The following is a 15,279-nucleotide window of genomic DNA, read 5'->3' as shown; positions in this document are numbered from 1 at the left end:
TGGCTCTGCCCCTTCATTAGGGCTTCTGTCAAGCACAGGCAGCAATCACGCAGCAATCAGCAATCTCTCAGCTATCAACACCCCAAGCTTTTCAGAGCACTCACCGCAAACACAGCAGCAGGACACTACAGGGTTGCTCATCACTTCCTTCTCCAGCTTCCAGGTGCCTCTGGGATTTGTAATCCACAGTTGCAGCCAACAGTAAGTTTGAGCAGGGGAAGCAGTATTTAACGCTCCTCCCTGGCCCCAGACCCCAGCCAGGGTTTGCCTGAGGGGTGTGGGGGGGCAGTAAGCCAGCTAGGAAGGCAGAGGGCCAGGGACAGCCCTGCTCTCTGAAGCAGAGAGCACAGCCCAGCCCAGGACTGCAGAGCATGCTGGGATACTGGGGGGCTCTGGTTTAACTTAAACCAGGAAGGGGTCTGGAACAGAAGTTTCATAAACTAGTTTGACCATAAATCAGTTAAGTCTGATACTACATTCAATCAGGTTTATCTCAAACCAGATACGGCCATTTTGAAACTGGTTTATATGCACTGAACTTCTGTTCAGTTACAAGTTTAAACCAGTTTCTGATGACTTAAATCAGTTTATGTGCAACTTCTGTCCCAAGCCTATGCCATATTCCAGGTCATTGATGAAGATATTGAACAAAACCAGCTCCATGACCGACCCCTGGGGCACTCCACTTGATGCCACCTGCCAACTAGACATCGAGCCATTGATTACTACCCTCTAAGCCCAATGTTCCCACCAATTTTCTATTCACCTCACAGTCCACTCAACCAGCCCATGTTTCCTTACCTTACATTCGAAAATGTTGTGGGAGACTGTATCAAATGCCTTGATAAAATCAAGGTATATCACATCCACTGGTCCATAGAGCCAGTCACGTCATAGAAGGCAATCAGGTTGGTCAGGCATGACTTGCCCCTGGTGAATCCATGCTGACTGCTCCTAATCACCTTCTCCTCCAAGTGCTTAGAAATGGATTCCTTGAGGATCTGCTCCGTGATTTTTCCAGGGACTGAGGTGAGGCTGACTGGTCTGTAGTTCCCTACATCCTCCATTTTCCCTTTCTTAAATGTGGACACTGCGTTTGCCCTTTTCTAATCATCAGGGACCTCTCCCAATCGCTCTAAATGTTCAAAGATGATGGCCAACAGCTCTGCAATCACAGCAGTCAACTCCCTCAGCACCCTCAGATGCATACTGTCCAGCCAAGTGGACTTGTATACATCCAGCTTTTCTAAATAGTCCCTAACCTGTTCTTTTGCCACTGTTGGCTGCTCACCTCCTCCCTAAATTGTGCTGCCAGCTGCAGCAGTCTGGGAGCTGACCCTGCCTGTGAAGATTGAGGTGAAAAAGGCATTGAATACTTCAGCCTTTCCTGCATCACCTGTCACTAGTCCCCCATTCAATAAGGGATTCACACTTTTTCCCTGATCTTCCTCTTGTTACTAACATACTTGTAGAAACCCTTCTTGATCCCCTTCACATCCCTCGCTAGCTTCAACTTCAACTGTGCTTTGACCTTCCTGACTTTATCCCTACAAGCTACCTTTTGGGATTCAGTTTACTGAAGAGTTCTCTGCTAAGCCAAGTTGGTCTTCTGTCATACTTGCTAGTTTTCCTGTACATCAGTATGGTTTGTTCTGGTACTCTCAGTTAGACTTCTTTAAAGTACAGCCAGTGATCCTGGACTCCTCTTCCCCTTAGGTTGACTTCCCAGGGGATCCTGCCCGTGAGTTTCTTAAGTGAGTCAAAGTCTGTTTTTCTGAAGTCCAGGGTCCTTACTCTGCTGCTCTCCATCATTCCTTTCCTCAGGACCCTGAACTCAATCATTTCATGGTCACTGCTGCCCAAATTGCCATCCACTACTGTATTCCCCACCAATTCTTCCCTGTTTGTGAGCAGCAGGTCAAGAATAACACAGCCCCTAATTAGCCGCTCCAGCACTTGCACCAGGAAGTTGTCCCCAACGCTCTCCAAAAACTTCCAGGACTGCCTGTGCACTGCTGCATTGCTCTCCCAGGAGATGTCAGGGTGACTGAAGTCCCCCATGACAGCCAGGGACTTAGACTGGGAAACTTCCTCTAGCTGTTTCAAGAAAGCCTCATCTACCACTTCCTCCTATCTGGTGTTCTATAGCAGACAAGTTCCACAACATCACCCTTGTTGCTCTCTCTTCTGACCCTAACCCAGAGACTCTCAAACAGGCCTAGTTCCAGTTTCATACTGAAGCTCTGAGCAACCTTATGGCTCTTTTACATAAAATGCAACTCCTCCTCCTCTTCTCCCCTGCCTGTCCTTCCTGAACAGTTTGTACCCATCCATGACAGTATTCCAGTCATGTGAGCTATACCACCAAGTCTCTATTCTTCCAGTCACGTCATAGTGCCAGGACTGTGCCAGGACTTCCAATTCTTCTTGCTTGTTTCCCAGGCTCCATGCATTTGGGCACAGGCACCTAAGCTAACTAGTTTATTGCCATGATTTCTCAGGAAGAATGAGGACAACTCCCCTGTTGCCTCCTTTTGCTTGCTCTTACTCCAGATCACTGACTTCCCCGCTTATCTCAGGACTTTGGTCTCCATCCCCCAGCAAACCTAGTCTAAATCCCTCCTTACTACATTAGCCAGCCTGTGCTTATACGTATCACAAATAATACCATAATAGACACATTTGAACAGACACTTTCTGTATCCTTAAATATGCTGTTTGTCCTTTACATGAGCCTCACTATCTGTTCTTAATCTGCACAATCAATTCATATCATAACCTCTATCCCACATTGTAAAATATTATGATAATGACCTATTTGGGTTTTCATTTTTTTAAATGAATAATGAGAGTTGTTATACATTTGTCAATGGTTCATTCATAAGTCATATAAAATATGGGTGGATAGAGACAAAACTTAATAAACACAATATTAAAAACATAAGAATGCCACTGACCTCATCCAGACATTGAAATAATACTATGATAAAGACAATGATTATCTTTATAGGACCTTTTTCCCTCTTGCACTATGGAACAAGCATCTTTTCTTTTTGTCTAGGTAAGAATGACAGAACCCTATGTTCAGGAGAAGAAAAAGCTGAATAGTCACTTGTTCCATGCAAACAGGATGCCTTCTTTAGTCTACCATGTAACATGGAGTCTATGAGCAATTACAATCTTTCATCAAAATCCCTACTAAGCCTAGTTTCCTCTAGAATGTTCAGTATGCATCTAAGATGCAAACACATTACTTTCAGTACAGTTTATGTTTGGTTTGATAACTGCCTTTTCTACAGTACATAAAACTACCATAATTTGTCATGTATAACCCACATCTTTCCCACAAAAACAGCTCCTGGAAATTGGAGTGTGCATTACATACAAGAAATACAGTAAGAGCTGGTTTTGCTGCTTACAGGTGAAACAAAGTAAAATTTGCAGCAACCCATATAGACATCTGGGGGCCTTAGGGGGAGGTTAAATAAATTCAAAATAGCTGCCTGATCTCAAGTAAGTCAAGATGGGGGGGAGGAGCTAGAAGGCAGTTTGGGGCCCACTGGTGGATGGGAGAGGTGTGACCCATGAGGGGTGGGTGAGGCTGGTGCAACCTGCAGATGGGGTCGGTGGAGGCAGACATGACCCACGGATGGGGTGGGGCTCTGTAACTCTTTCTTTTTCCATACTAAATTGGGAATGTAATCAATTACAGCCATCAATGGATAACCAATCTGAGTATTGTCGGATAAAGCTTATGAATGAAAAAATCTTTAAGGATTATTGACTTTGAACCCCATGATTTACTAGTCAAAACACCTTCCCTAAAAATTAAAAATTCTGACAGTTAGAAATGGATTTCTCCTAGAATAGAGATACTACCAGGATCTCTTAAACAAATATAGGTACACGGTTTAGCCAGCTAAGCATCAGATTTATATCCAAACTCTAGTACAGCCTAGATTCGCCATTTAGAAAACAAGCTTTGTATCTGTATGAAAAAAACATACAATGTGATTCAACAACAGATAAACAGCCTCAGAATTGCTGCAGATAGCTGACTTCCAATACTGATAGTGTTACAGTTTGCAATTATAGTAATCTGATAGCTCACTCTAGTTTGAGAATGATCACCCTCCCCTCCCTCTCACACACACACTACACACTTCTTTCATCCTCCTACTACTCCTATACTTTTCTGTGTTGAGAGCCAGGATGGCTCCAGTTCCTTATCTCTTCTCAATCCTGCTGCCCTACCAAAAGGTACTGCTGGCTGGTGGACTTGTGGGCTAGGGACAGAAAAGACACAAACTGGTATAAGTGACTGGAAATAGGTTCAAATCTGCAACACAGCAGAAGTTCAATGCACATAAACCGATTTCAAAATGGCTGAAACCAGTTTATGACAGACCTGGATACATTTAGGCTAGGATTCAAAAAGCCAGAGCCTGAACTGATTCAATCATTGCAGGGTAGTCTAACCTGCACAGATTGAACCAATTTGCAAATGAATAGACATTCACTTTTGACTCAGGAAATGCAGGCACATGCCTGCAGTGGCTCAGATCAGAAGCCAGGGGGCACTACAGCAGACCTTGGCTTCAGGGAAGCTGTGCCGGGGGGGGGGGGTCATGGCCAGCCCCATCAGTAGCCTCAGGTGAATTGGCCAGGGAGGGGGTTTAATTCCCCCCTCTCTGTCCCACCAACACAGACGAGAGCCAGGGTCTGCCAGGGTCGCTGCTGCAGCAGTAGTGGGTGCAGCGTGGCCAGATGCCAGAAGCATGCCCCTCTGAGGTAAAGGGGGCAGGGAAGAGGTTTATTCCATCCTCCTCCCCCTTGGGACCACAGCTGGGGACTGCTAGCCCCAACCACCACCACCACCACTGATCGCTCTCTGCACAGGGCAAGCACTGGAATAAGCCCCCTCTCTGCCCCCTTTGCCTAAGGGGGCCATGCTGGCTGGCCTCTGGCCATGCCCCTGCCCCTGCCAAAGTTGGGGAAGGACCCTGACAGGGCAGCAGCCCCTGAGATGGTACCTCAGGAGCACAAGCCTCTTCCCAGGGGTGGGGGCTGTGCTGTGGGCAGGAGTGAGGTTGGCAGAGATGCTGCAGACTGTGCAGGGTGAGTGGCGATGGGGGGCTATGGCCACTCCTCCAAGCCCTAGTGCCACTGCTCACCCTGGACAGTGTGCAACAGCTCTACCCACCTCACTCCCACCCATAGCGCAGCCCCCTCCGCACTGGTAAGAGGCTTGTGCTCCCAGGACACCATCCCAGGGGCTGCTCCCCATCAGGGTCCCTCCCCCCTTGCCACTGCAGTGGCAGGAGCAGGGCCATGGCCAGAGGCTGGCCAGAATGGCCCCCATAGGTGAAAGGGACAGGGGGAGGGTTTACTCCCCCCTCTTTCCGGAGTCTGGCAAAGGGGACAGGGAGAGGGCTTATTCCAGCACTCACCCCGTACAAGGACTGATTGGTGGAGATGGCAGTTGGGGCTAGGAGACCCTGACTGTGGTCCCTTGAGGGCAGAGGGGGGAATAAACCCCCTCGCTGCCCACTTTGCCTCAGGGGGTCATTACAGCCAGTGTCTGTCTATGCTCCTGCCCTTGCTCTGGCTAAGGAGGAAAGGGGGAGGGCCAGCCCTGCTCTCCTGGCACAGAGAGCACAGCCCATCCCAGGACTGAAGAGCATTCTGGGATGCTGGGGGACTCTAGTTTAACTTAAAACAGGAAGGGTTTGGGGACAGAAGTTCCATAAACAAGTTTGACCTCAATCAGTTTAAGTCTGATACTACATTCAACCAGATTTATCTCAAACCAGTTATGGCCATTTTGAAACTGGTTTATATGCACTGAACTTATGTTCTGTTACAGGTTTAAACCAGTTTCTGCTCACTTAAACTGGTTTATGTGTAATGTCTGTACCCTAGCTTTAGTATCAGACTTAATGGATTTAGGTTAAATCAGTTTATTGAACTTCTGTCCCAGATCCCTGCCAGATTCAAGTTAACTCACAGTCCCCCAGCATCCTTTGCACCTGCCCTGCAATCCACACACTTTGCAGGGTGGGCGGGCTAGCCTTGGCCCAAGCTGTGCGCTCCAGCTCAGCAGGGAGGTGTGCTCTAGTGCCCCCTGGCTTCTGGTCTGGGCCACTGCAGGCATGAGGCTGTATTTCTGGAATCAAAATTGAATGTCTATTCACTTGCTTATTGGTTCAGTCTGTGCAACTTAGACAAACCTGCAAAGATTGAATTGATTCAGCCTCAGGTTTTTTGACTGTCTGTACTTAGCCCACAATGTTACAGACATCTGTTAACCTGTCCCTTCTTTTATCATCACCTTTGGTGAGCCCCACCACTTCTATACATTACTTTTTAGCCATTAAACAACATGGCTTTGTCTAGACTAGTATTTATGTGGTACATGGTTAGAATGTTTAACCTAATATCAAAATAAACCTATGCTTTAGTTAAACCACCTTATTATGTGTTAAATCCTACACTGCCTTATCTGCTCTAGACTTTTAGAAGGTGCTTAGTTAGCAGTGTTAAGTCATTCTGACACTACATCTTTAAATCCTAATTTAGAGAAAGTATACGAGAATTTTCCAGCCACCAACTGCCCTTCATAAAATGAAATGACAGACCTCCAGCAGAAAAATGCATCCACCTTCACTCCTTTCTGTGTCTCCAAGACTAAATTCAGATCTCATATCCAGTGCTGTCAAGTGCCCTAGCTTATATAAGCCTCTCATATCCCTGTATTTAGTTTCAGCATCTCATTTTCTAATTGCAAATCTTTTGTACTGTGAGGAGATAGCAAGTAAGCAAGATGTTTCATGTATTACAATCAAATTGACTTGACTTAGGAGTGACTGTATTTTCCAGACAGCAAACTGAAATAAGCAGGCCTTCCAAATACAGCAAAGTTTACTTCCGGTTTTCACAACGGTATTGTATTCTGCTCTCTGTGAAACTAGCTGTAGACTCTTGTAATTTGGGATGGAGAGGAGATGGGGCAGGAATAGTAACATTGTTTTCTTGCTTTTGCCTTTCCAAGTATCCTAAATCATCCCTTCCCGTGGGAAATCATCTTCTAACCGACTAAAGAAGCAGCTGTGTTCTACTGGTGTCCAGTTTTCACAGCATAGACAAGAGAGAATACTAACAGCAGTACTGAAATAATGTTAACCAGTCACTAAGACCAGACCTGATCACACAAGCTACTGGGCACTGCCAACTAGCACTGTTTTTGAATTATACTTTGAACACTTTGAAATCAATGGAAATTGAAGGTGCTCAGAACCTTAAAGGTTCTGGCTCAAAGAGATACAAGATTTATGCCAAATTCTTGTAGCCTCTGAAGTAGCAGAGTATGTTATCACTCTACTCTGTGCTCATGGCTAACATTGTACTTTAAGCAAAAACTATTGTACCCTTTTTTAAGCAGACAGACCTTTCACCCTCATGTTCATACAGCATTCAATTTCTTCTGGATTACTCTACTAAGATGTAACATCTTTATATACATCATAAGGGGATTAGCATTTCAACAGCAACGAGCAGATATGAACAAAGCACATACCAAAATAAATGTAACTTCAAAAAAAAAAAGAAGTAAAAAAATGGATTTGCTGAGAAAAGGTCAGCTAAAAAAACAGATGACTTTCTTGCTAGTGTATCTGAATCTATATAGATTTTTCAGTTTAAGATTTAAAAAAAAAAAAAAAGAGAAAGTACCAGGTCATTAGAAGCAGTCAGACCACTATCAGTGCTGCAATGATGTAGTTTCAAATTAGATTGAAATAGCTTTTTAAAGTGAGTCCACTTAAAGAACAAATAATTTCCACTCCCTTTCTCCCAGGATTGAATTGAAAGCATTTTTGTTACAGTAATACAATATTTCTGATCAATTTCTGTACTTGGATCTGAGGTTTTATAATTATTTGGTTAATGATCACAGCAAGCCCATTTAAGGTACCCTAAATGCTTTCCAACAAACATACTTAGTTATGATCTAGTGCACAATTAATGCGTTAGACCACATTTAAGAACACACACCTCATCCTTAGCTATACCAGTGTTTAAAGCATTGTATATTGTGGAGGATATTGATGAAATGTTAATTAGCCTTCTAGTTATTTTCTTGATTTGTTACCTAGACTCTCAATCATTCCTCATCCATCAGATAATTTTGATATGCAAGCAGAAACTAATGCTAAGCAATTAAGACACTAATCTCTCACAGTCTTTACTGCATGAATGTTACAAACACACCAAGCATTTTACATTTCAAGCACCATCTCATTTATCTTATTTCCTTAGTTAAGCTTTGCTACTGATTTTGCAGGTATAATGGACAATCAAATATTCAGTCAACACACTATTACTGTTGCCTTGAGTAGGGACACCATGTTAGACTACCCATAGTTCAAATCCTGCAAACCATCATTCACTTGAACAGACCAATGACTCATATAATTACTCACACAAGTAAAAACAACTAAGTTTTTATATTGGGGATTACAAGAACCAAGATAAAGCCAAAAAACCAGAGGGGCATAACAGCCCATATCTAACGCAGCTAGACATAGGCCCCAGGTACACATTGCTTTTGTAGAGCTACAAAGTTTGTAGATTTACAAAAAATGGGTCATTATGGGGCATGCACTCGTACACATTCACCTGACTGGAGAGTGAAACAAAGGTTTCCTCTCGAACCAGAAGCAATGGGGTGATGCTCTTTAGCTCATCCTGTCCCAAAAGAGAGGGACAGGCTCACTAACAAGCATGTCCAATCAGCTGTGATGGAGCTGCCTAGAAGCCACCCATAGCGGTGAGGGCTGATAGGGCAGTCTCCTCCACTGGGAATTTTAAAGCACCAGAAATTTTAAAGAGTAATGCCACTAGACAGCAAAGGCAATGGGGCTGCCTGCAAGTCACCTGCAGCAGCAGGGGCCTCTCAGGCAGTCTCTGCTACCTGATCAGCCCCTGCCACAGCTGCAGCCATGTCACCCTTGCCACCCAGAAGCAGTGGCTGGCAGGGCTGCCTGGGAGCCAGCTGCTGCAGGGCTCCCTGACAGCTTGCTAGCTGGTCTGGCTATGAAGGAGCCAACTGCTCTTCCTCCCTCCCTCCCCCTTTAAAGGGCAATGTGAGCATGGAGGACTGCTAGATACGAGGGATCAGAAAGAGCTGTACACTTGTTAAATTTGTGGTAAGAAAGCTTTCTGCAACAAAGCTGCTGCTCTTTAAAATAGGTTTTCTGTGTCAGGTTAGCCAGTTTTTTAATCTGACAAACAGCACAATATGTAGGCACCCATTTTTTGTCATGCTAAAACAGCATATAACATGTCAAGTGCCATGTCTGTTAGTCCCTTGCTAATAAAAATAATGGGTTGTTGTTTTGCTTTTTATATTGCTTATAAAAAGCAATATAAATTTGTAAAAATATATTGGCAATGAACCATCCAACCTCAACATGGACAAGGCCTAAAGCACTTTATCTTTCTCTAAACCATTAGAGTGGTGCAGACCTGTCCATGACCTCTGCGTTTCTCCCCACTGTCCTCTGCTTGTCTCATGAAACAGACTAAAGTTTGTTGTGAGATAACTCCTTGCCCCTTAAAGCCCAAGCTCCCTATACTGGACCCCACAGCTGCAACTGGGGAATGTCTGCCTGCTCCAGGTAGTTTCCCTTTGCATTCTGAAATAATTCTAGGTCTCTGACTGCCCCCATAGAAAGATCTAGTCTGGATCTAGTCTCACTTGACCTGAGCTCAAACTTTACCACCAGCAATCAGTGAAGTAACAAAGAATTTATTGCATGGAAAAGAATTGAAAAATTGTACACGAAAAGTTGCCCACATAGCCTGAAGACTGAACAAAAAGACAAATCAAGTTTCTCAACCTTTCATCCAGCTACAACCTAGTCCTTTCAAGAGTCCTGCCAATATTTCCAGAGATCAGCCTTCCTCTGACCCTGCCAGCCCTGACTCCTGGGGCTGTGGACTCAGCCCAAGGCCTGAAATAATCCAAAGACAATAACTATCTCATAGACAGGTCTAAAAGACTTCCAAGCGATCCCTACCACTAGTCTTGTTCAATTTATTGAGAAGTCTCTGAATTCTCCAGAAAACTCTTTCATTTCTGGAGTACATGGTATTCCCTTAGCTAATGGTCTATTTCTCTGCAATGCTTTCAGTATGTGATTTTTCCTTTACAGGAAGCCATAAATTGGGTTCCCACCCCAACAATCGCCCCTTCTGCCTGTCTTTTGGAGTGGCAATTATTCTTGCCCTGGTAGCACAATGGGCCAGTGATCCTTATAAGTTTCACCATCTTTCTGGTCCTTTGACATACAAACAGCTAGGGATGCACTGATAAAGATTTTCTTGGTTGATACTGATAGCCAATTATTTACCAGGTATATTGGCCAATACCAAAGCAATAACCGGGCACAGCCAGGCAGTGTGGAGAGCTGCTCCCTGCAGGTAACTCTGTGGAGGGGAAAGGGCACTGGGGAGAGGAGTGGGGGGTGGGGGAAGATTGAGGCTCCCAGAGTGAGGGAGGGAGTGGGGCAGGAGCTGGGGCTGGGGGTGCTGCCCAGCCAGGGCAGTGAATAGGACCCCGGGGCCAGGGAGGGGAGCAGGACAGAGCTGCAGGCAGCTCCTCCAGGGGATCAGCATCCCAGCATTTAAAAATGGTAGTGGGGGTGCTTGAACTAAAACTCATCAAATAAACTTTAGTTCAAGTTCCGCCGCCACTATTTTTAACTGCTGGGATGCCTTTTAGGAGTGAAGCTGAGTGGGGCAAGAGTAGAGGCAGGCTGCCTTCTGCTCGCTGTGGATTCAGGGCTCTCCACCCTGCTGTCTTTGCCTCGGAAGCTGCGTGCCAGCCATGTGTCCCCTGCCCACCCAGCAGCAGGAGGCACAACTTGCCACTGCTGCCAGACGGGCAGGGGGTGTGGCTGGCACATGGCTCCCAGGGGAAAGGAAGCAGGGTGGAGAGCCCTAAGCCCACAGTGGGCAGCCCACCTCCACCCCACACACAAATCTGGAGTGCATGCCTCCCCCACGGGGTGTGTGCAGAGCTGGGGAACCGCCCTCCCCCATCTCCTTGCTCCCCCTGGATGAGCCACCTGTAGCTCTGTCCCACTCCTTGTCCCAGCCCCAGCCTCAGCCCCAGGTCTCATTCACTGCCCTGGCTGGGAAGCACCCCCAGTCCCTGCCCCCATCCCACTCACTTCCTCACTGTGGGGGCCTCAATCTGCCCCCCTCAATACCCCTTTTCCTCCACAGACTTACCTGCAGGGCACTGCTCTCCACACTGCCCGGCTACACTCCTGGCCATGTGCATGCTGCAGCTACATGCATGCACGTGGCATCCAGGGACCCGGCCACAAGGCATATTGTATTTATTGGTGACATTATCAGCTACACTGGCCAAATAAAGCCAATAACATTAATTTTCCTTTTATCAGTGCCAATCTGATATGGCACTGATATATGGGTGCACCTCTACAAACAATTATTTATTAGAGACCTGGCTGTAATCTTTGACTAAACTGGGTCCCAAAATTGTAAAAATACATATAGATAGTGCAACATAATATCTACAGTGAAAAAAATGACATAAATGAATACACCTTATTATCAGCTTTCAAAAGAGACCAAACACAAAGTCAATAAAACAAATTATGGACAGATGTTTCTGTGGGAGACACTCCAAACCCCAAAATCATTCTCACCTTTGGGGTGGACTCATGACAGAAAGAAAGACAACTGAATGACTAAACTAAACACCCTAGTTTTCACTCAGAAAAAAGTTCCATCTAAGTCAGAGGGAAATTTGCCTGAAAAGAAAAATAAGAGCTACAAGATTCAGTCTATATTTACTACAGATTGTAAATGTTCTTTTTCTCCTTCTTTAGTTACACCTTCAAAACTGTTGGACATTAAAATGAAAAACAACAAAAAAGTTCTGTTGCTTACCATTTGCCTCCTGTTCTCCACCAGATGGATGCCAATAATCCCTAGGAAAGATCCAAAGCCAAGCTAAGGCAAAAGAACAAACCAACAGAAATACACCAGGTCAGCTAATTTATCAAATATGAGTGTGTTAAAATGATGTGTAAGGTGATACGTTTGACAGATATACCAATTAAAACAATCTCTGAGAAAGAAAGGAATACTACTGGCCAGAAATTGTGTGATGCAATAGAGAACAAGAAGCCATTTAATCATATTTTTAAGTTTTATATTTTACTGTTCATGAGACAATCTTACCATCTTCATTCAATGTAAATTTTCCATTGAAGTCAATGTGGGGTTTGGGCCAAGAAAATATAAACACCTTCGGGGTTCTATAGTCTGGCTACCATTATTATACTTACTAATGTATTGCTATTTTAATCCAATAATAAATTATATGGGCAAACACGGTATTTCACATTTGCTTTCCACGACTGTTCAGTCCGTATCATATCAGCACCGATAAAGGGAAAATTGACGTTATCGGCAATTAGCTTTTTTGGGCTGATAATGTCACAGATAAATGCTGTGTGCATCTGCACAGCTGCAGCATGCATGCAGTCAGGAATGCAGTCCAGCAGCTTGGAGAGAAGTGTCCTGCTGACAAGTCTGTGGGCAGGAAGGGGTGGAGTGGGGCCAGATTGAGGGCCCCCCCGGTGAGGGAGGGAGTGGGACTCGGGCTGGGAGAGGGGCAAGGGCAGGCACTGCACAGATAGGCTGGGGCAGGGCATGTGATGGGACCTTGGCTCATCCCAGGGACACAGAAGGGGCCACTCTTGCCACTGAATGCACCCCAAGGGAGGCATAGGGGGGCATTTGTGCACAGGACGAGGGGGGGCTGCCCGCTGCGCTCTCAGGGATGGGGCTGTGCTGGGTTCTTCCTGGTGGGAGATGGGCCTGGGCTGCACTCAAGGCGGGCAGGGGCAGGGGGTGATGGCACTGGGAGGGCAGGGCTACAGGGTGGGCCACAGCCATCCCAAAATTTGCTGTAGCCACCCCATAGCCCCCCTCCCAGTGCCACCACCATCCATCCCTCTCCTGCCTGCCTCAAGCACAGCCTCAGTCCAGCCCACCCACTGGGAAAGCCCGGTGCAGCCCTGGCCCCGAGCGCATAGTGGGCAGCCTGCCCTTGTCCCATGCACAGGTCCAGGGGGCACGTGCCCCTATGCCTCCCCCAGGGTGCACACAGTGGTGGGATCCAACCCCACACCCCTTCCCCACCTCCCTGTGCCCTCCCAACAAGCTGCAGCTCCACTCTGCGCCCCACCCTGGCTTGGGTATACAGTGCCTGCCCCAAACCCACTCCCTCCCCCAACCTGGGGGCCTTGATCTGCCTCCCCCCACGCCCCTTTCCCCCAACAAACTTACTAGCCAGGTATTGTTCTCCAACTGCCTATCGGCAATCAGATTGGTGTCAGCCGATATGGCTGGTTAATAATCGGCCACCAGTATGAGCCCAAAAATCTTGATACACCCCTAGTTTATTTATAACATCTTGTTGGAAATGAGTTTATGAATGAGAGAGAACCAAAACTTCTTCAGAAAACAATATTTTGCTATGACAAGTCCACAAATCCTAATGCTCTAAGACATTACAAAATGCTGTACGGTGACTTATGTAAATCTGTATTTAAAATACTGAAAAACAGAGCCATGACAATCACTTTCGGCACCCAAGGAACAGGGTGGAGGGGAGGGGATTATGCTGACCACTGGAGATCAGGGGTGAGGGAATAGAGTCTTACCTCACAGGGCTCTCCTCTGGCAGCAGCTGTTTCTGTAGCAGCATGGGCTTGGGCTGCTGCTGCTGCTGCTGAGAAACAAGCACTGGTGCAAGCTCCCCTGGGGACCCTGCCAGTGCTCCATTCTCTCCCTCCATCAGGTTGTGCCTCCCATGGCAAAGTTTCACTGAGAGGAGCACCATTCCACACACCCCATCCCCCGTCCAGATGCACTGATGCATGCAGGGTCTGTGTCACTCACTCCAAAGGCCAGCCCCTGGGTGGAGCAAGCTCCTTTACAGAGTTAGATACTTGAACAACAGTAACCTCCACTCCAGCAAGTGTGGGATTAGAGACTGCATGTTTACAAGCTGAGCTTCCCAGACCAGAAGCCTGCTGAAGCCTACAATGCTCTTGTTTTTGCTAAGCAAAACAAGTGTGAATTGAACAAAAAAAGGAAATATCCTGCATGCACCTCAATCAGTAAGGAAAATGCAGATTTCTCATTTTGATGGAGAAACCCACAGATTTTATAGTTTTGCAAAGAGCTCTCTGCAGGCTAGTAGAGTTCCAGCCTGCAAGGAGCTGGGAGGGAGCAGGAAGAGAGCAGTCAGGCAGGGCATGCCAAGTGCATGTACGTGGCCACGAGGAAGCCTGGAGAGCAGCTCCCACAGGTATGTGGTGGGGGAGGGATTGAGGCCCCAAAATGGAGAGAGGGAGGGAGCTGGGCAGGGCTGAGGCATTGGGCTAGGGGCTGAGGCATTGGGCTAGGGGCCAGGAGCCACAGCAGGACCCTGGCAGGGAGTGAGACAGGGCCATGGGCAGCTGGTCCAGGGGGTGGGGGGCAGGTCCCCACCACTGTGCGCACAGCCAGGGGGACAGGGAGGGTCCGTCCCCCCAGTCTGTGCGTAAGACAGGCACAGGCTGCCTGCTGCAGGCTTTGGCTCTTCGCCTTGCTGCCCTCCCCAGCTCAGCAGATGCGACCCAGCACTGCAAGGCACAGCATGGCTGCACAGGGAAGCTTCTTGCTGCTATGAGCTCCACGCTGCCCTGGAGATGCATCTCCTGCCTGCAGGATTGTGCCCCACATTGCTGCTGCACAGGGCAGGGACACATCGCCAGGGCAGCATGGAGTTTACAGTGTCAAGGAGATCCTTGTGTAGCCCTGCTGTTCCCTGCAGCACTGAGTCACACTCACTGGGCTGTGAAGGACCCAGGGAAGGGCAGCAGGATGGGAGTCTGAGCCCTCAGTGGGCATCCTGCACCCACCCCCACTCCATGCACAGATCTGGGGGATACCGGAATCCCTGCTCTCCCCCCGGAGTGCATGCAGCGGCAGAGAGCCCCCCAGCTTTCCGTAAACCTGCAGTAGGCAGGCAGCAGTGGGAAAGCCGGGGTCCACTCTCCTGCAGCAGTTACTACCTCCTGCTGGGGGCAGGGGGTTGTGGACCCAGGTCCCTGGACCCATAGCCCTGGCAGCTGGGGGCCCTTATGGTAAGGCTGGGGGAGCAAGGGGTAGTGGGTGGGGGGTGAGGGC

The 15,279-nt window shown here is 47.3% G+C and overlaps 1 protein-coding gene across 1 annotated transcript in view; it reads right to left on the bottom strand.

Annotated features, from left to right (window-relative positions):
• Positions 1-15,279, bottom strand: part of TMEM255B (transmembrane protein 255B) — a 200,997-nt gene that overhangs the window by 148,661 nt on the left and 37,057 nt on the right. The window contains exon 3 of the mRNA XM_019525435.1: positions 11,983-12,045. Coding sequence (XP_019380980.1) covers positions 11,983-12,045 — 63 coding nt within the window. The remainder of the gene's footprint in view (positions 1-11,982; positions 12,046-15,279) is intronic.

This window comes from Gavialis gangeticus, unplaced genomic scaffold (assembly GCF_001723915.1).
Source record: "Gavialis gangeticus isolate Ggan-Ray unplaced genomic scaffold, GavGan_comp1, whole genome shotgun sequence".
Classification (NCBI taxonomy): domain Eukaryota; kingdom Metazoa; phylum Chordata; order Crocodylia; family Gavialidae; genus Gavialis; species Gavialis gangeticus.
This window is presented reverse-complemented; position numbering and strand designations above follow the sequence as displayed.